We start from the raw sequence: 20,389 nt of genomic DNA, 5'->3' as shown, positions 1-20,389 counted from the left end.
GACAGTAATAGTTGACAAGGTCTGAAGCATGCTGTGGGAGTATGAGGCTAAACCGAAGTGGAGGTCACTGGGCCCAAAAAAGGCAGGTAATTGTGAGATTAGACAATTGGATGTGCTGTCTGCATGCATATGAAAAATCATAGGATGATGGCAGGAGTTCCTATGATGACTAAGACCTTAACCTAGCTGTCTTTTTTTTTTTTTTTGACATTTTGGTTACATTGTATCTTTGCCTCTCCCTAAAAAGGGTTAGAGTAATCCTTTCCCCCCCAACAATGCTCGCCATATCCCTGAGATGTGGGTCCCCCTCCCCCCACAATCCCTGGTGAACACTGCCACTGTTTGAGCACCATAGATTTAATCAGTCAGTACCAATTTGATGGCGAGTAGATGTGTAGCCCATTTTCCAGATCTTGTGTCGCCTCTCTTTGTATAACGGGTTTAAGGTTAATCCAGGATAGCATAAACTGTGCTAGCTCACTGTCATTTCTTAGAATGGAGTAATATTCCATTGTGAGCATATACCAAATTTTTGGTTATCCACTCATGAATTGACAGGCACTTGGGTTGTTTCCATGATTAACCTAGGTATATATCCTCTTTTCTTCCAGAGGCCTGAGGAAGGATAACACCCAAAATGGATAGACGGCAATAAAGTTGAAAAGCTTGACATTCTAAGTTTTTCTGTTTGTTTGTTTCTTTTTTGTTTTTAAAGATGCACATCCTACTGGTTTGAAATGGTTTGAAAGTACCCTTGGTGCTAGGAGATTGCCAATTTCTTGTTGACACATGGAGTAGGGGAGAAAAAGTAGTTTCTTTTTTAAATAAATGCTTGTAAGAAAAACAAGGGAGATGGGGTTTGGACAGCTAGAAAGAAATGGTAGGATATTTCAGGCAAGGGGAGTATTATGAATATGAAAGTGGAGGGAAAAACATGCAATAATTTGATGAGATTGAGGTTTAAAGGAAAGGAGCAGTGAGGGATAATTGGAAAAAAAGACTGTCACGTGATTGTGGTGAACTTTGATTATCACTTTTACCTATAAGGCAGTGGTTCTCATATATCCCCCCTCCCAATATAATTAACTTGATATAAAAAGAAACTTAAATGTGGAACATATCCTTATCAGTAATCATTATCCAATTAGAAAAATAAAAAAGTTAAGTGTTATGTGCCTTAGCTTGTGACTTTATTTCTCTTTCTCCTGGTGATCTGAAATACTCAAGTGTGTTAAGTACATCAATCAGCCCAATTAAGATGCCTTGCCTTAAGCAATTGGAAACTATTGAAGGTCTATGATTATTTTTTCTTAACACTGTCATTATGACAAAAGGTCTATGATTTTTAAATATCCAAAAAAGGACTTGTTAAAAGCAATACTTTACAAAATTAACCTACAAGAGGCATTCCAAGTGGATTAAAATTAAGATGAGGAAGTTATGAACATTGTAGGTAGTTCGGTCATGGGAAAAAAAGACTCGACAAAGCTCAGGGAATGATTGGAAATGATGGGTACAAAAGAAAGAATCAAATCCTCAATAGAAAATAGAAAACAAATGTAGCCACTGCTGAAACTAAATACTCAGAAGTTTATCTTAGAAGCAGGATGATATTAAAAATACTCAGCAGTCAGTACAGTAGGGTGATTCACTTGTCACAAGTAGTGACCAACAAATCAGACAGGACATCAGTTATAAATAACAAGTATGACCACTCTGGTCTAATCTCATTGAATAGCAGCCCTGTCTAAAAGGTCCAGATGGATATTACCCACTCAGAATATTAATTATGTTTTCAAAAGAAATACATCCCTCCCATAAAAAATCTCAGAAGCCTTCTAAAAACTGAGCTAGGTAATGTGACAAAGGTTATATAGCTAACAAATGATTGATAAATTGATAATGATTGATAGTTCGGATGCTATTTTTTAATCCAGGAATTTTTCCGACTCTACTTGTTACAAGATAGCAATTCTCCTTATCCTTCACTACTTCCTTTCTTTTCCCCTTCCCTGTCTCTTTCCTTTCCTTCATTTATTCAACAACATTTGGTGAGCATCTATAATTTAGCACGTTTCCACTACAATAAAACAATCTACCCCCTTAATGTTTAATTGTCACCACAGATCTTTAGTCCTCCCCTTTAAAGTAGACTTGGTATCTTGATGATAAAGGAATAGGAAATTAACAATTAGTAAGGAAAATAATAATTTTTTCTGCTCAAAATTTGAATTGGCTTGTCATTCTTGGGTATGTTATTAACCTTTGGTAGTTAGTATATGTTTTGCTCACCCAACTCCATGGAATAAGAAAAACACAAAAACCCTTTAGGACAAGATTCCAGAAAATAATTTTTTAAGAACAAAGGCTTTTATATGAGTGATACTTTAACTATTCAAAAGGAATAGTTAAAAGGACAAACATCAGTATAACAAATAATCACCATTGTATAGAGTGGAAAAATTCAAAGACTTAAATGAAATTTTACCAAATTTCAGTGTCCAAATGTGTTTTTTATATGCCTTATAGAAATGCACAGTTCATATTCACATATGATTTTTTTTAATTATGATAAAATACATATAACTTAAGGTTGACCATTTCAACTATTTTGAACTGTACTCTTCAATGGCAGTAAATACATTAACTTTGTTATGCAACCATTACGACTATCTGTCTCCAAAACTTTCATCATCCCAAACTGAGACTCTGTACCTGTTGAACTATAAATAACTCCCCACTTTCCCTCCAGCTCCTGGTAACCTTTATTCTACTTTCTGTCTCTGTGAATTCAACTATTCTAATTATCTCACATAATTGGAATCATACGGTATCTGCATCACATATGTTTTTTCAGTACTTTTGAAAGCATCTGGGGTAGAGAATTGAGAATAAATGTCGTATCAATTAGTGGTTCACCTGCGAATGATAGGTGAAGACCAAAGTGCTTTCCTACCTCTTAACTATAGAATTCAGAATTCTTAGACTCAAAAGCTGTACCTCTCTTTCCTGTTAGTTCATGATGAAATTGAGCCCTTTATACTTTTTGGAATTTTACTTTCAGTTAAATTACATACTTTTAGCCACAGAATGTGTAACTGATAGCACTACTGATAATCCTTAAATACTATCATCTATGTCGCAAGCACCTTAAATACATTACCTCTTTATAATCTTCAGAACAACTCAATCAAGCATGTAATGCCCTATTTTATAAGAATGGAAATCAAGACTAAGAGTCTTTTAAGTAATTTGTCTAAGGCCATACAGCTGCTAAAAGCAAAGTTAGGAATTGAACTCAGGTTTGTGGCTCAAAAGCTCACACTCACCTTCTACTGTTAACTAAACAATAATATGATTAAGATAAAAAAACATCTTTTTCTGAACCAACACTTTTTGGAGTGTATAATTTCCAATGTATTTCTTTCTATAAAAGTTTTTAATGGCAGTGTTTGCTTCAATTTGGCAATAGAATATTAAAGTAAATATTTTAAATCGCCTCAAACAGCAAGAATTATGCCTTGCTTGCTATAACAAAGAAAGAGAACTTAAAGTGAAGTAACATCATTGTGTTCATTTGTAAATAACATATTGCAGCCAACTGTTTCATAATTGTTCAAACTGTTGATAAATAATCCAGCCCTGCTGCTCTCCATAGATACTTTGCTTTGGATCAGACCAGGCAATTCAAACAACCCTAATTACAGTGAAACCCTTTTGTGTGAATTCCTGTCTGGCAGGGGCCAGAAAACCCCTCTATAAAGGGTTAAGGCACTCTTCTCTGATTTTTGCCTGAAACATGACACCGATTACCTAGCCTCAACTTATATTCCTTGAATGAATTTTGGTTGAATAAAAATATATAAAGTTGTATATCATATTGAAAAAATATGTATTTCATTGCTCTACCCTTTACTGTACTGTCATGAATTATGTTAATTTTATATTTTTAATTGAAAGAACAGATGTGGAAGATTTATTTAAAGCAATATTTTCATTGAAATAAGCTATATTGCTAAATAATTTGCTATAAGAGAGATTTGTGTGTTAATAGATAAATGTCTCTTTACCAGAAAGAAACCAACACTTTAGGAAGTCTTCACTATATCAAGGGATTTGCTGTAACATGATATCATTGTATTTATGATTTTATGGTGTTAAAATGAATATTAAATGAAACAAAATTCCCAGGGATTACTCAGGAGGCACCTAAGTACATAGCATTTTGCATAGATGGTTGGAAGGCACAATTTTGCTCCATCACTGCATCCATATACTTGAACGATTTCGACTGAAGACAGCATTTCTTTGAATTTTTCATTAAACCAGACGTCTTGAAATATGAATTCCTTTTATGTTTCTGTGAGTTTTGGCTAAAAGAACCCCAGTGAATAAATCATACAATACTACATGTCACCAGCACTTGTGAATATTTCTGCTTTGTTATTCTATTCTCAGTAGAGCACCATTGATTACCAAACTCAGCGGAGAGCATTTTATGATCATATATCTCCATTAGCTTCTAGTTTGACTACCATAGATTTTTCTGGTTAAGCTTGCATTATGTATTAGGAAGCCTATCTCTTCAATACAAAGTTTGATTTCATTTCTCTAAGCCTAGAACTCTTATTATGTATAATGTATAAAGATTCTTATCTTTTATATGTAAAAATAGGCTACACTGTCTTTGTGTAACTGAAATGTATGCCATCTTTTTTTTTCTTGATTCACAGGTAGCATATTATACTATGAAGATGAATCTCTACAATGCAATGGCTGTCAGGGTAAATATTTCTTTACTTGTTAAACAAATGAAAAGTCAATTGTGCCCTGAATTCACTTTTAATAAAATGAGCAAAGCAGAGTAATGCAAATTTGATTGATATGCTAATGGTAAAGAGAGAAAAGAGTATGTAGTTAAAAAGTTAGTTATGCTAAATAATCTTGGCAGTATTAAAAATTAGAGTAAAATGTAAAACATGTAATTATAAATGCTTATGTTTTAGAATGTTAAATATCTCTGAGCCATAACTAGAGAAAGACTTAAATATTAATGAAGCAATGTATTAGTTTCCATATGTCATACAGCATATATTGTGATAAATAGACGAACATGGTTCTGGAATATAAGATTCCTGCCCAATACAAATCAATTAGAAATTATTCATATGATTTAACAGTAATGAAGTCAGTTTCCAGCTTAGAAGTTTCATTTCTATCATTTCTGTGCTCATTTTTTATGTGTTATTTTTCTAATGGAAAGCTGAATTTAGCAATTATGGGGCTTGGGCTTGGTTTCTGCACAGATTTTGGGAATGGGCAAAATAAAAAGATTATTTCTTTTGTTTCAGACAATAAGGTAATAGCTTAATTGCTAAGCTATTATAAATGGAGGCATTTCTTAAATGAATTTCACTGATGTCCCTAAAACCTATGTTGCCTTATTCTCTTTCATTAATCTGTTACTTCTTCTGCAATAATAGATTTTATTTTGGGTGAGACACAGTAGTAAAACAGTTTCTGAAAGTCCTGTGTTGAACCGTGGTGGACAAATTTACATTATTTTAACTATATATATTGTTTTTGAAAAGAGTGCTTTCCTCTACAGGTGTAAGTATGCTGGTAGTCTAGCTTAGGGACAATCTGCCTCTCTTCTCTCCTGGAGTTTAAGGAAAAAAACAAGAGGAAGAAATAGGCCTTCCTGCTTCTTCTGAGCTAGAGGAAGATACTCCAGTTAAAATGGGCTATTTGCCATTCTCAGTAATATTTGTATAGGAAAACAACTTGATTTTCCTCTTTTAATGGAAATGCTTTAGTCTGGGAATTTAAGAGATCTTGATTCTCTGTATAGCTCTGCCATAGACTTAACCTTTCAGTCTAAAACACCAATAGAGGCCGGGCGCTGTGGCTCACGCCTGTAATCCTAGCTCTTGGGAGGCCGAGGCGGGCGGATTGCTCAAGGTCAGGAGTTCAAAACCAGCCTGAGCAAGAGCAAGACCCCGTCTCTACTATAAATAGAAAGAAATTAATTGGCCAACTGATATATATATAAAAAATTAGCCGGGCATGGTGGCGCATGCCTGTAGTCCCAGCTACTCGGGAGGCTGAGGCAGGAGGATCACTGGAGCCCAGGAGTTTGAGGTTGCTGTGAGCTAGGCTGACGCCACGGCACTCACTCTAGCCTGGACAACAAAGCGAGACTCTGTCTCAAAAAAAAAAAAAAACCCCAAAAAAAAAAAATAAAAAAAAAAAAAAACACCAATAGAGATTCTTTTCTACTTGCTTCATGTCACATGTGTCTCCAAAGTAAAGAATATTAGATGACTAAGAACCTAAAGCATTTAATGACCAATCATTTAGATATCTCCACAGACCATCAGTGGAAATCATAGAGGGAGATCTTTCCTTTCTTCTTTGCTATTAGGGAGAAGCATAGAAGACAGGGTTAGAAAAATGCATATTTTTGTTTATTATTTAGCCTCAAACCTTTTTATTGAGTTTGATCTGGCTTTAGTCATTAAGGTTTTATCTAGACTAGGCATATCTAAGAAACCCACATCAATATAAGCCCTTTGAAAGGGCTTATGATATAAACATGGGTGCAATGGGTTTAACATGGGTTAAATGATATAAACATGGGTGCAAGTGTTTGGGAGGAAGAACCTCTAAAGGTAATAGATAACACCAAAAGTCTATATGGCCAATATTATTTAGATGGATATATGTACCCAAATCATAAATAAGACCTTCACGAACAATATGTAAGAAAAAACTTTAGTCTTAATTAGCCTCATGAACAGAGCCAATTGAAAGTTTATATATTTGGCTATTGATTGCTACCATGACAACTAAATTATGTCCAATTGTCAAAGAGGATAGTTGAGCATTTCTGAAAAGAGAGAAGTTTTACAAATTTATTTATAGCCTATCCATCCCAAAATAGATGTCACTCTTTTGTAATGAAGAACAAATTATATGTATGTGATTTTCTTTTATGTAATAGATATTAATATCATGATTTGCCGCATTTATTTTTTAAAGGGTCACCTTTTCTCTAAAGACTTTATGATCCCCCTAGCCCTGTAGAATTCATCACTCTCTCTTTTTATGTCCCTATTTTACCATCGACATACTTCTGTTATAGAACCTGTAACATTTTATTATCTTTACTAATTTACATGCCTGTCTCCACCCCCTCCACACACTGTAAGTCTTTTGAGGCCTGGACCCTGTCTTCTCCATCTTTGTCTTCAATGCTTGGCTTATAGTAGGTGGTTAAATAAATATCACTGAATAAGCCAACCACTAACTAACACTGGTCCATTCTTTTCTAAACCAGGAGTAAAAAATGTCCTTTGCTTTAAATACTTTTTCTCTAAGTCCCTAAGTGCCCTTGGTGGAAATTACTTAAGCCTTTTCTAGGGGATCTTTAAGCCTTATTTGATTACTTGACTCGGCTCTGTGCTGTGGATAAACTATATGTGATCAGATAAAAATTTGGTTACTGCAGTTCATATGCGAATGGATGACTTCATGAGATTTAGGATTTTGCTGAAGTATCGTAACAAATACAGGTTTGAAGGAGGTTTTCTGTGATATAAACTGCTGTCAGAACCCCCAGTATGCCTTTACAAAACCCCTGCTGCTGATTTGCTGCTAGGCCAGTGACAGTCAATTAATACGGCAATAAATTGCTCAGTAAATTTTTATCTTAGCTCCTGGAGCCCTATTCCTCCTGTTTCTCTGTGTGGCACTTTATTTCCTTTGCAGTCTTCAATTTGACTTTATTCTAGATGAGGATTCTGCTTCTCTGCCAGCATCGTGGCCACTCCATTGTGGATCCCATTTAAATTTGGCCCCCAACTTTTATTTTCAGTTCTCTCTCTTTGAACAGGTTTTAGTATCTTATACAAATGTCATTAGCTGATTCGGTTGCTCAACTCATTTCTTTCCCTGTCCCATCTAGATATACAATTGTATATCTTCTCACAGCCCGGCATTACTGACCCTCCATTTTCCGTGTTGATGACAATATAGATAAGCACTTGGGTGTCACTTACCTCAGGCCCACCAAATACTGGGGTTAGAGAGTTAACTTCCTAACTGTACTGTAAAGACAAGGGCAAGAATACTTTATGTGTGGAAAGCTCTCTTAAAAATATCCCCAGGTATCGAAAAAATTCAGTATAATGGAATGATGTTATCCATCCTAAGGTCTATTACTTGTCTCTTTTTCTTAGCACCTTGATTCATGGTTCTTACTATTCAGTGTTTTCTCTTGCTTATGGCTTTTACTTACTGGCTGACCCCATCCGGGAAGAAGTGTTTCCTATGGCATTACACATCTCTTATACCTGATCCTTAACATTTGTAGGGGGAAAAATAACACAAGACCATCACTAAATGTATGTAAAAGAGTGCATACATTCAGCCTCAGCCTCGTTGCTGAGGTCTCCATTTCCCCAATGAGAATGACTCCAGATTCAGAAACTTATTACCTAGAAATGCGTAGATATAGCTGATAGAATCCTGAATGTACCTGAGTCAAACTGACTGCCATTGAAAAAACCAAGATTAAAAAGAACGGTGTGCCTCAGATTCTGAACTTAGACTGAGAGGAAGCCATGAGGTGTTACCTGGCCAGACTTAAGTGGTTTCTGTTTCCTTCGTTCTCCCTCTCCCTGAAGATCTCTTATTTTATTTGTCCCCCTTCTAGATCAGTTCTCCTTTGATTGGGATATGTTAGAGTTTGTTGAGAAGGAGGTTGGAGAGTAGATCAGCAAAGTTCCAAAAGCAAAATTACACTGTGTTAGAGTGCGGGGGAAAAGTTAGTCTTATTTTTCTCTCTATGGGATACCATACCATGAAATTCAGTCTTCAATTGAATGCTCTGCAATTCTCCTAAGACGTTCTTTGTTTCTTTCTTTAACAAAAGTTTAAGCTTGTGTTAATAAGTTAAAAAGGCAAATTGCTAGTCTGTTTACTTCAGTTTTCTTTATGCCTGTTTCATATTGTTGTCTGTGTTGTAACTCATACTTTTGACAGCATTTCTGATATGTAATATTGGTTTTCTTATAATATCTTATAAAGAGTTCAACTGTAGTGAACTATTGTGGCTGTTAAATTTTGAAAAAAAAAATGATGTCTGAAACTAGACAAGAAAAAGATTACCATAGTACATATTCCCAAATCTTGGTAAGTCAGAACCCCTGGTAAATGATAAGAGTTAGCAATTGTATAGCAGTTACTATTCTCTAAGCACCATTCTAACTATGTTAAATATTTTAACTCTTCTCTGCAATCATCATAACCAATGTGCTGAGGTATAGGTATTTTTATGATTACAATTTAAAAGATGAGGTAGCTGGGCATGGTGGCTCCTTCCTGTAATTGCAGTGCTTTTGGAGGCTGAGGTAGGAGGATCACTTGAATCCTGGAGTTTGGGACTAGCCTCATACCCTGTTTTCTTAGAAAACTAACAACATGGCCCTAAGAATTAATGAGCATCCTAATTTCACCCAGGAATTCTAAATTAAATGATGAGAAGTAAATTGAGGTATTCCAATTCACTGTCACGTGCTTGGCCTCATAGGCAGAATTGGGTAGCTTGGGATGAAAAGCACACCAGCTAAAAGAATATTCAGGTCTATTGCCAGCATGAGGATTTGTCATCCATCATAAGTCTAGATGAAATAGGCTTCTTGCTACAATTTTAAATGGATTTTTGTGTAAGATATAACAAATGATAACAAAAAAGATCTGTCATTTCTTTCCTGTTTGAAATCCAAAGTGCAGATCGTATAGATTTTTATAATTCCAAAGTCGTTGGTTGCATTTGCACTTCCCTGTCCCCATTTTGGGCCCTGAAACATTAATGGAAAAGAAGACAGGACTCTTTGTTAAAATTTTACGAGCCCCCACAAAATTGTTACAAGGACTGATATCTTCAACTGCTGTTCCCTCTTTGCTAAATTAGCTCTTTAGAATATACTGGTCTTTAGTAAACCAAATATAATGGGGACAAATAATTTGGCACAGACTTTGGAAATTAACAAAAGTAAACTCTATAGGAAACATGCATTGTTCCTTGTAATGCCATTGAAAAGACTTTGTTGTGTCACCTCATACATCTTCAGTCCTTGTATGCTTGTCTATCCGAGGACAACCAGAGCAATAGCACATGAAGGCAAATTTGAAGAAATGCTAGTACATAGCATCTTGGAAATATCTCTTATAAAATATGTTCCCTCATATGTTTTTATCTTAGTTTCAAAGTTCAATGAGGAGTGAAATGATAATAATCAAAAGCTTACAGAATTTTAAAGAACTACAGACGTAATTGTTTCAAGTAGAATTCCTTTTACCCTGGTATCCTTGTACATGTTATTGATCAATCACATATACTTAGTGAAATTTTGCTGGAATCTAGAGAGTTTCAGCTGATTTTTTTAAATTATTGCACTTATTTTAAATGATTGATTTTAATGCTCTAAAACATTTTAGTTCAGACTGAAATGCTCACATTAAGGAAATTAAGAACTATAACAACAAGAAGAACACTAGTTTAAAGATCACTTAAAAACAACAAATTGGAAAAATAACATAACTTTATTGGCTCATTTTCTCTTAGAGCTCTGGATCTATGTAAGAAAAATTTTAATTTAAAAAAATTAATATAACTTGAAATATCAAATAACCATCTTCTTTTATGTCCCATTTATGTCCAAAATTATAAAAAATGTGAGGAAAGATTATATAATGGCTTTATTTAAAAATCATTAAATATGTGTCAGATATATAAAGATTCATCTTAATTTCCTAAGCTACTTACAATACCATGAAGTAAGCATTTATGTTTAGAATAAGGACCCGAATATTAAATAAATAGAGATAGATAGGTAAATGAATTCAGGAAAAATATGCTGAAGGTCCCTTATATACTGGAGATAGTTTGGGGAATATAGAATGAATGACCATCTTATACACACAAAAAATGTATCGCAAGATATCAGCCTAGGGAAAAATGAGAGAAAGGACCATCTAGACAATCCCAAACTTTAACCTGCAGATGGAAAGGTATATCAATGTTCCATGCCATGCAAAAGAATATTTCTTCTCCCCTCCTGCTACTTCTAGTACCAATATCGTTATAAAATGATTAAATAGATTTATAGAGAAAGAAAGTATAAAGTCAGATAGAGTGGGGAAATGGAATATTAAAGAGAAGAAACTATATGGAATAAGTAACCAGAATCTTCTGCTAAAAATATCTAGTTAAGATTTTTTACATGTATATACTATAGTTAAAACTATATTTTCATATATAATATTCATATATATTTTCAATATATAACTATATATAGTTTTGATATGACAATGCAGTGATATTTGGAATGAAAACTTGGGTTATTTACTGTTTTTTAAACTCCCCACAGAAACCCACTTTTCTGTGCTCTGTATAGTCTTTTAGAATGTTGAACATTTGAATAAGTAAAAGTATAATTTTGAACAACTGAATTCTACTTCTGTGCTGTCATATACATTTAGAGCATTATAACCGGGTGGGTTATCATCAATGAATTTGTTTTCCATGCCTTCATTTTTATTTTAAGAGAGAAGATATTTTTTTTCTCTCTTTTAGTGACATTAGGTAACTATGGATTTTCAGGAATAAAAGTAAACCCAATAGAGGGAAAATTTTTTCTATGAGCAGATGGCTTTTGATATATCAAGGTTTTGCCATTTGTTTCAGTGCTTAAAATAAACATTATTTATAAGACCACTTACATTTTGATGTTACTTAATGAGGAATATGCATCATTGATTTGACTAGCTTAAGAGGTCATTTAGAACTTGCTGGTTAACAAGCTGTAATCTGCTGAGCACACAATGACTTTGTTTAAAATTATCTATTCAGAGCTGATCAATGACAATAATTGTTTTATACCAATCACTTTTGAAACTTGCTAATTACTCTGAAGGGCATGAATACAAGTCATTTTTCTTTCTTTCTTTTTTTTGGAAGTTGGAATCCATTCACCTTGAAATTAAGAAGAAATGTTATCAAAATTTATCTTGCCACCTGAAAATACTTATTTTGTAAAAAAAAAATTAAGTTTATTTACTAGTACTAGAATAGCAACAGAAAATTTAGGCAGAATTCAAGATTTCATTTTTTCTTATAATAGGAAGTATAGTAGAATCTCAACTACATATTGTTGAGATTCATTGTGTCCTTTTATATCAATTAGCTATTGGTTAAACTGGGCTCCCTATAATGTAAGAAAATACTATATTTTAAATTAAATCTCTCCCTCTCGATCCATTATCTATGTAAAATGTTTTAGTGAAAAGAATGTGGGCTTTAGGGTCAGACAGACCTGGGTTTGTATCCTGACTTTGCCATTTACTCTTTTACTGGTTATGTGACCTTGAGCAAATTACTTAACCTCAGGTTTTCATTTTTAACATGGAGATCATGCCCCATTCACAAGGATATTGTAAGAATTAAAGCAGTTAGCATAATACCTGGCACATTCATGGAGCACAATAAATTTTAGATCCTTCATTTCACTGATGGCAGCTACTTCACCCATTCAAAATGCTCACTTTCTTCCAGCTCTCTTTACCCACATATCTCTAACAAAGCCAATTAAAGATTGATTGATTATATTTTAGTGTGGATGAGTTTTAATTTGTAACCTTAATCATCACTTACTTATTATGTCCTTTAATACCCAATTGTGAGTAAAAGGATTTGTCTCAGAAAGGAATTTTAGCCTGCCATTGGATGGATGTCTGGGGTGTTAGGGTACCAGAATCTTCCCTGAGAGCATACCAAGTATAGCCTCATGGGTGTGGTTGGTGCTGTTTCCAGTAGTTGCTGGGTTTGAAGAGGGAAGAACCCCATGTCAATGGATTTCTTTTTCTTTTTGATTTTAGCATATTACAGGGGTACAAATGTTTAGGTTACAATGTTTACCCCACACGAGTCAGAGCTTCAAGTGTGTCCATCTTCCAGCCAGATGGTGTGCACCACACCCATTAAGTGTGAATATATCCATCCCCTCCTCCTCCCTCCTACTTGCCCAACACCCGATGCATGTTACACATAAGTATGTGCACATAAGTGTTGATCAGTTAATACCAATTTGATAGTGACTACAAAGTGGTGCTTGTTTTTCCATTCTTGGGATACTTCACTCGGTAGAATGGGTTCCAGCTCTACCCAGGAAAATACAAGAGTTGCTATATCAACATTGTTTCTTATAGCTGAATAGTACTCCATGGTACACGTATACCACATTTTATTAATCCACTTGGATTAATTGTATTGATGGGCACTTGGGTTGTTTCCACTTCTTTGCAGTTGTGAATTCTGCTGCTATAACATTCTAGTGCAGATGTCTTTTTTATAGAATGTCTTTTGTTCTTTTGGGTAGATTCCCAGTAGCGGGATTGCTGGATCAAATGGTAGATCTTCTTGTATCTCTTTAAGGTACCTCCATATTGCTTTCCACAGAGGTTACACTAGTTTGCAGTCCCACCAGCAATATAGGAGTGTTCCTAACTTCTGCATCCACACCAACATTTATTGTTTTGGGACTTTTTTTTTTTTTTTTTGAGACAGAGTCTCGCTTTGTTGCCCAGGCTAGAGTGAGTGCCGTGGCGTCAGCCTAGCTCACAGCAACCTCAAACTCCTGGGCTCGAGTGATCCTTCTGCCTCAGCCTCCCGGGTAGCTGGGACTACAGGCATGCGCCACCATGCCCGGCTAATTTTATATATATATATCAGTTGGCCAATTAATTTCTTTCTATTTATAGTAGAGACGGGGTCTCGCTCTTGCTCAGGCTGGTTTTGAACTCCTGACCTTGAGCAATCCGCCCGCCTCGGCCTCCCAAGAGCTAGGATTACAGGCGTGAGCCACAGCGCCCGGCCGTTTTGGGACTTTTTGATAAAGGCCATTCTCACTGGAGTTAAGCGATATCACATCGTGGTTTTGGTTTGCATTTCTCTGATGATTAGAAGTGCTGAGCATTTTTTCATATGTTTCTTGGCCATTAGTCTATCTTCTTTTGAAAAGTTCATTGCTCACTTTTTGATAGAGTTGTTTATTTTCTTGCTGATTTTCCTGAGTTCTATATATATTCTATATAGAATGCTATTTAATGCTATATAGAATGCTATTTTTAAAAAAATGGTTTAGAGAAGATGTGTGTTCCCTTAGCATAGCAAACTGTGCTAAAATTGGAAGAACTTCATATCCAAAAAGAGAATCATTTATGATATGTGACTCATTCATATAAATATGTAAACTGCTGGAAAATTTTAGGGAATGAAGTTAAACCTTTTTGCAAGATTAAGTTAATATTCTCGATATTTGTTTTTCCCCACAAATTAATACTACCCATTATTATTTTAGTTTTGAGTTTTTCTCATAGAGATATTAGAAAAGATAGCAAAGATATTATTATATTAGCAAAGAGAGGATTAAAAGATATAGATTCTCATGATTGCTGAGGCTTTACAAATTATTTAGAACTGTGGTCCCCAACCCCTGTTAGGGACCAGGTGGAAGAGCTCCCCTTCCACCCCACCCCCAACCTTTCCATGGAAAAACTGTCTTCCATGAAAGTTAGGGGCAGGAGAGGGGTTGCACAGCAGGAGCTGAGTGGACGGTGAGCAAGCCAATCTTCATCTGTATTTACAGCTGCCTCATCACTCACTCGAATTAGCACCTGTGCTCCATCCCCCCCCCCCACCTATCCATGGAAATATTTTCTTCCATGAAACTAGTCCCTGGTGCCAAGATTGTTGGGGACTGCTTATCTAGAAGTTCACTTAAGTATCATCTCTTAAACTGAGCAGGGTGGCTCCTGCCTGTAATCCCAACTACTTGGGATTCTGAGGCAGGAGGATCACTTGCAGGCCAGGAGTTTGAGACCAGCCTGGACAACATAGCAAGACCCCTGTCTCCTAAAGAAAAAATTAGCCAGGGAGGGATCCTTGAGGCCACGAGTTTGAGGCTGCAGTGAGCTAAGATCACACCTCTGCACTGCAGTCTGGGCAACACAGCAAGACTCCATCTCTAAAAAACAGAAAGAAAAAAAAGACTCGTAACATGCCTCTCATATAAGAAAAAAAAATTTACATTTCTGATAAATAAAACCCTTTGAAGGTCAGCATTGAAGTTGTTGATATAAAAAAGCAGATAATGTCAATAAAAATTTCATTCATTGAAAATTGCAGTTTACTTTGTTCCCAGTTCTATATTGCAATGGTTAAGAGAATGGGCTCACTGAAGCCCTAATTTGATTCCTGGATCCATCCTCATGGCTGTATAATTATTGGAAAATTATGTAAGCCCTCTTTTTAGCTATTTTCTCATCTATCAATGAGGTAAAGAGTATTTATCTTATACAAGTGTTCTAAAGATTAAATGCATAAATACAAGAATATTGCCTGGCACACAAGAACTCAATAACTGTTACCCATTATTGTTATTGTTAAAGAAGTATTAAAGTGTAATAATAAAGATACAAGACAAGATTTTGTTTAAAGATTTTTATACCACTGAATTTAAAATGCCCATTTAAAAAATTTATTTCAATGAGACTACTTACAATCTTCAAGCCAGTTGGTTATGAAGAAAAAATCCATTTGGCCAGGAAGCAGAGATGGTAAGAATTTGTAAAGCAGATTTTAAATCTCCCAAGAGTTAATTTTACAGTTTAGTATTTTTTGAAATAAATATTTGTAAATATTTTAAAATAAATTAACAATAGCCTATAATTATATTTATCTTTGTAATATAATCTGACTACAACCTACCTTTGTAACCTATGTACAGTTATATTAGTGGAAAAGTTTAAGAGTTTATTTAATATGAGTTATCAGACATAATTACCTTGATTTTGAAGTACTATAAATGTTTTTATTCAATGGCATATTTTATCTTTTTATTTACATCTGTAGATTCAGAAACGATGGCGAGGCTATAAGGTTCGGAAATACCTCTTTAATTATTTTTATTTCAAAGAATACCTGAGAGCTGTTTCAGAGACCAATGATGCAATTAGGTGAGTAATACACTCATTAGTTTATTAGAGAAAATTTTAGAAAGATTACTCAATAGATATTTTCCATTGCTATACTTAGAAATACTTCCTAAAACTCAGTGATATTTAGGCAGAAATTTATTGATAAGATACAGAGATATGATTCTATTACCTTAAATGTTTATTATTGTGATATTTAAAAATCTTGTAATCTTCACTGTAAATTAGATTATTTATGTGTGTAGCATTTTGGTCCTATGCAAAATAGTTTAGTTTCAGTATAATTATATCATAATAAGATGTATTTATTTGTGAAATGATTCTACAGATGAGGCATTAAATATAATAAGGTTCAGAAGCATTTCTAGGAACATGTTCAATAACAAGATCTTGCCTCTAAAAGAAGAAAATATCATGAATATATTACAAGAGGCTATTTTACTATCCATTTTAATTTGTTTAAACACATAGGAAGATAGGACCTAGATTTACTCTATAGGATGATATCTTCTGTAGATTTATGCAAACTAAAAAGTATTGTAATAAATTCAGTCAGCTTTTCCAAAGCTCTGTATGTTTAGTTTTCATATTATTTCAATAATAGTTTTTGCCTTATGATATGCCCCATTCTATAATACTCTTAAAAGTCTTTGAACTAAAGAGAAAAACAATTGGCAATAAGTTATTAAAAGTTTTGTCTGAGACCCTAAAATAATATATACGCTATACCTGAAAACTAATTTCCCAACTATTAATTTTCTCACATGTTTTGTAGATATAAAAAGATCTGCTCTTTGGGGATTAAGTACAGAGAATTTGTTACGTCGATTTCTTTGGAAAGAGCAGAAAAGGTTTGGTAAGGCTTCGATAGGAGTAGTCAATGGGAGAAGTTGGAAAATTCAGAAATATGTGAGCCCTAAGGGACTGCTGTTTAAATTCTTTTTGAAAAGCCTAAAGTTCTAGAGATTGGCTGGCTATCTACAAATGGGTGACTTGAGCTTGCCAGGAGAAAGGAGCTAGTAGAGTATGCAAGAAAGAAGGAAAATGAGCAGGGCTGAGACTAGGGTGAGGCAAGTGAAGCTTTCAAGGTACAAAATTGAACAAGGCACTCACTGTCAGGGTCCTGCAAGTGCCAACCTTGTACTTTCAAAACCCTGAGAGTGAGTGTTTCTTTCAGTTTTGCATTTTAGGGCTTTACTTGCTTCACCCTAGTCTGAGCCTTGAGTAGGAGAAAGTCCTCAAGGAAGTGAACAGGTAGAAATGTAGTTTTTGAAAGACTTGTATTTTCTATTTGTAAGGTATTTCCATTAATTCTTGTTTTCATCTTATTGTTAATGGGAATATCTCTAGTCACTAGAGAGTCTGGTGTGTTATTGCTGACAATTTGTTTTAGAGTGGTATTCTTTATCAAATTGTAATGCTATTCTTTTATTTCTGCCTCTCTTAGAGTTTTTAAAACCAGAAATGGAAGTTGAATTTAGCAAATGCTTTTCCATCATCTATTGAAATAATTATATATGATGCTGTTCCTTGTTTACTTACTGACATGCATAGAAGTATATTTTATTAATAGATGTAGTACTAATATTAAACCTTCAGCGTATTTTAGGAATACACCTGGCTCATTGTTATTCTTTTGATGTTTCACTAAATTATATTAGTATTTTAAATAGGATACTTATATCCTCTTTTGTAAGCATGATTGGTTGTACAGTAGTCCCTGCCCCCCGCCTTATGTAAAGTTTTGCTTTTCATGGTTTCAGTTAACAATGTTGATTCTGCTGATCTATGAACATGGTATGTTTTTCCATCTGTTTATAATTATGGATGTCTTATTGTTCCAGCACCATTTTTTGAAAAGGCTATCCTTCCTTTATTGTACTTCTTTTGCAACTTTGTCAAAAACAAGTTAAGCATATTTATACTGGTCTCTGTATTTCTGGGCTTTCTGTTCTGTCCTTTATGTATCTATTTTACTGCCAATACAAAACCATTTTAACTACTATAGCTGTATAATAAACCTTAATATTGGGCAGGGAGTTCCTTCCACTATATTCTTCTTTTTCAAGGTTGTTTTAGCTATTCTTGAGCTTTTGCCTTTCCATATAAATTTTAGAATAAGCTTTTATATGTCTACAAACCACTTGACTGGAATTTTGTTAGGAATTTAATTAAATCTATGGATCAATTTGGGGAGAATTGATTCATATTCTTTGAAGAATATGTTATGTTCACGTATACTTATCAATATCTTACATTTGTTTTATCTTAGTTCTGTTGCTTTTAAGCTATAGATTTTCATTTTGAGACTTTCAGTACATGGCCTATATATATGCTTTAAATCTAATAATTTGGAAGGTTTAAGTCTATTTTTAGTTCTGATAGATATTTTCTTAAAAGTATTCTCAATATTCACATTTAGACAAAATCCGTTGACTTTCCATCTGAGAGTGATAAAGTTGGTAAATTTATATTTAATATCTTTTCTTTTGTACTACATAATTTTAATTATTTTCTGCTAGTAAATAGGGCTATGCATTAAAATATATTTATAACTGCATTATATGACTTATCTGCTTTAAACAACTCTTTCAGTAAACTTATTATAGAAGAGGCCATCATTGTATTTGGTATTTAATCCACTTTGCACCCCTTTGCCACTTCTGTTGCCTAACTTGCTCCTACAATCATAATTTCTACAGTTTGAATTTTAATCATATAAATTCATTGCTCAGAAACATTACTTTTTTGCTATCCTTCTCTCCATCCATATTTGGTTTGACTTAGGTTTCTCCCCTAATAATTTTTTTTAAGTTTTTATTTTTAATTATTATGGGTACATAATAGTTGCATATCTTTACAGGGTACATGTGAGGTTTTGATTCAGATATACAATGTGAAGTAATCAAATCAAGGTAATTATCCCCTAATAAAGTTTTAGCAAGACCACACAGGAATTGTTTCTCAAATTCTTGTATTTAAAAACATTTACTATTGAGTGACAGTTTCCTGACAATTTTGTAAGCCTCATTCTGTTGTTCTTTAGTACTTAAAGTTGCAGTGTAGATGTCTGAGCCCAGCGAGATTTTTAAAATATTTTTCTTTTATTTTTAATGATGGCATGGCCATTTTGCCTAGAATCCAAAAAAGTCTTCATCTTTGAATTCTATTATCTTTTCTAAGGTATCTTTTTACAGTTTCTTTACTATGATTTATATATATATATATATATATATGTATATATATATATATATATATCTCCTTGGACATAATGTGACTGGTCAATTTGTACATTCATATTTTCTATAATGTCTTTGTTATATCTTTGAGTTTTGGGGATTATTCGTATTTATTAGTTTGGTGCAAAAGTAACTGTGGTTCCAGACCATGAATTTTAAATCATTATAACTAGATTCAAACACATCTTTATTAATCAAAATGGAAACCATTACAATCAACACATTGCTGCCAAAGAGAAATACATTTGTTTATACCTGTAGCATAAAAATGCATGCTTTGGGATTCCATGAACTCTTGGAAAGCATTTTCTGCATCCTGTTGGTTGTGGAGACGTTTTCTCTGCCAAAAGGTGTCGAAATGCTTGAAAAAGTGGTAGTTGGTTGGCAAGAGGTCAGGTGAATACCACAGATGAGGCAAAACTTCATAGCCCAATTTGTTCCACTTTTGAAGCATTGGTTGTGTGACCAATGGTGTCGTCATAGAGAAGAATTGGACCCTATCTGTTGACTATTGCCAGCTGCAGGCATTGCAATTTTCAGTGCATCTAATCGATTTGCTAATCATACTTCTCAGATGTAATGATTTTGTCAGGATTCAGAAAGCTGTAGTGGATCAGACCAGCAAGCAGACCACCAAACAGTGACCATGACGTTTTTATGGTGCAAATTTGGCTTTGGGAAATGCTTTGGTGCTTTGTCTCAGTCGGATCACTGAGCTGGTCCTTATGGTTGTTGAATACAATCCACTTTTCCTCCCATGTCACAATCTGATCGAGAAATGGTTCGTCGTTGTTGGGTTCAAAAAAAGAAGACAACACTTAAAAAAATGAAGAGTTTTTTTGATTTTTGGTCAGCTCATGAGGCACCTGCTTACCGAGCTTTTTCACCTTTCCAATTTGCTTCAATGCTGAACAACCATAGAATGGTCGACCTTGAGTTCTTCAGCAACTTCTCTTGTAGTTTGTAAGAGGATAGCTTCCATGATTGCTGTCAGTAGGTCTTTGTCAACTTCTAATGGCCGGCCACTGTGCTCCTCATCTTCAAGGTTCTCGTCTCCTTTGCAAAACTTCTTGAACCATCACTGCACTGTA

General features: G+C 34.4%; 1 protein-coding gene across 1 annotated transcript in view; it reads left to right on the top strand.

Moving 5' to 3' along the window:
• Positions 1–20,389, top strand: part of SPATA17 (spermatogenesis associated 17) — a 154,119-nt gene that overhangs the window by 25,537 nt on the left and 108,193 nt on the right. Inside the window, exons 4-5 of the mRNA XM_012745601.3 lie at positions 4,734–4,784; positions 15,977–16,080. Of these exons, the coding sequence (XP_012601055.1) occupies positions 4,734–4,784; positions 15,977–16,080 (155 nt within the window). The remainder of the gene's footprint in view (positions 1–4,733; positions 4,785–15,976; positions 16,081–20,389) is intronic.

Source organism: Microcebus murinus, chromosome 23, assembly GCF_040939455.1.
Source record: "Microcebus murinus isolate Inina chromosome 23, M.murinus_Inina_mat1.0, whole genome shotgun sequence".
In the NCBI taxonomy this organism is placed as follows: Eukaryota; Metazoa; Chordata; class Mammalia; order Primates; family Cheirogaleidae; genus Microcebus; species Microcebus murinus.
This window is presented reverse-complemented; position numbering and strand designations above follow the sequence as displayed.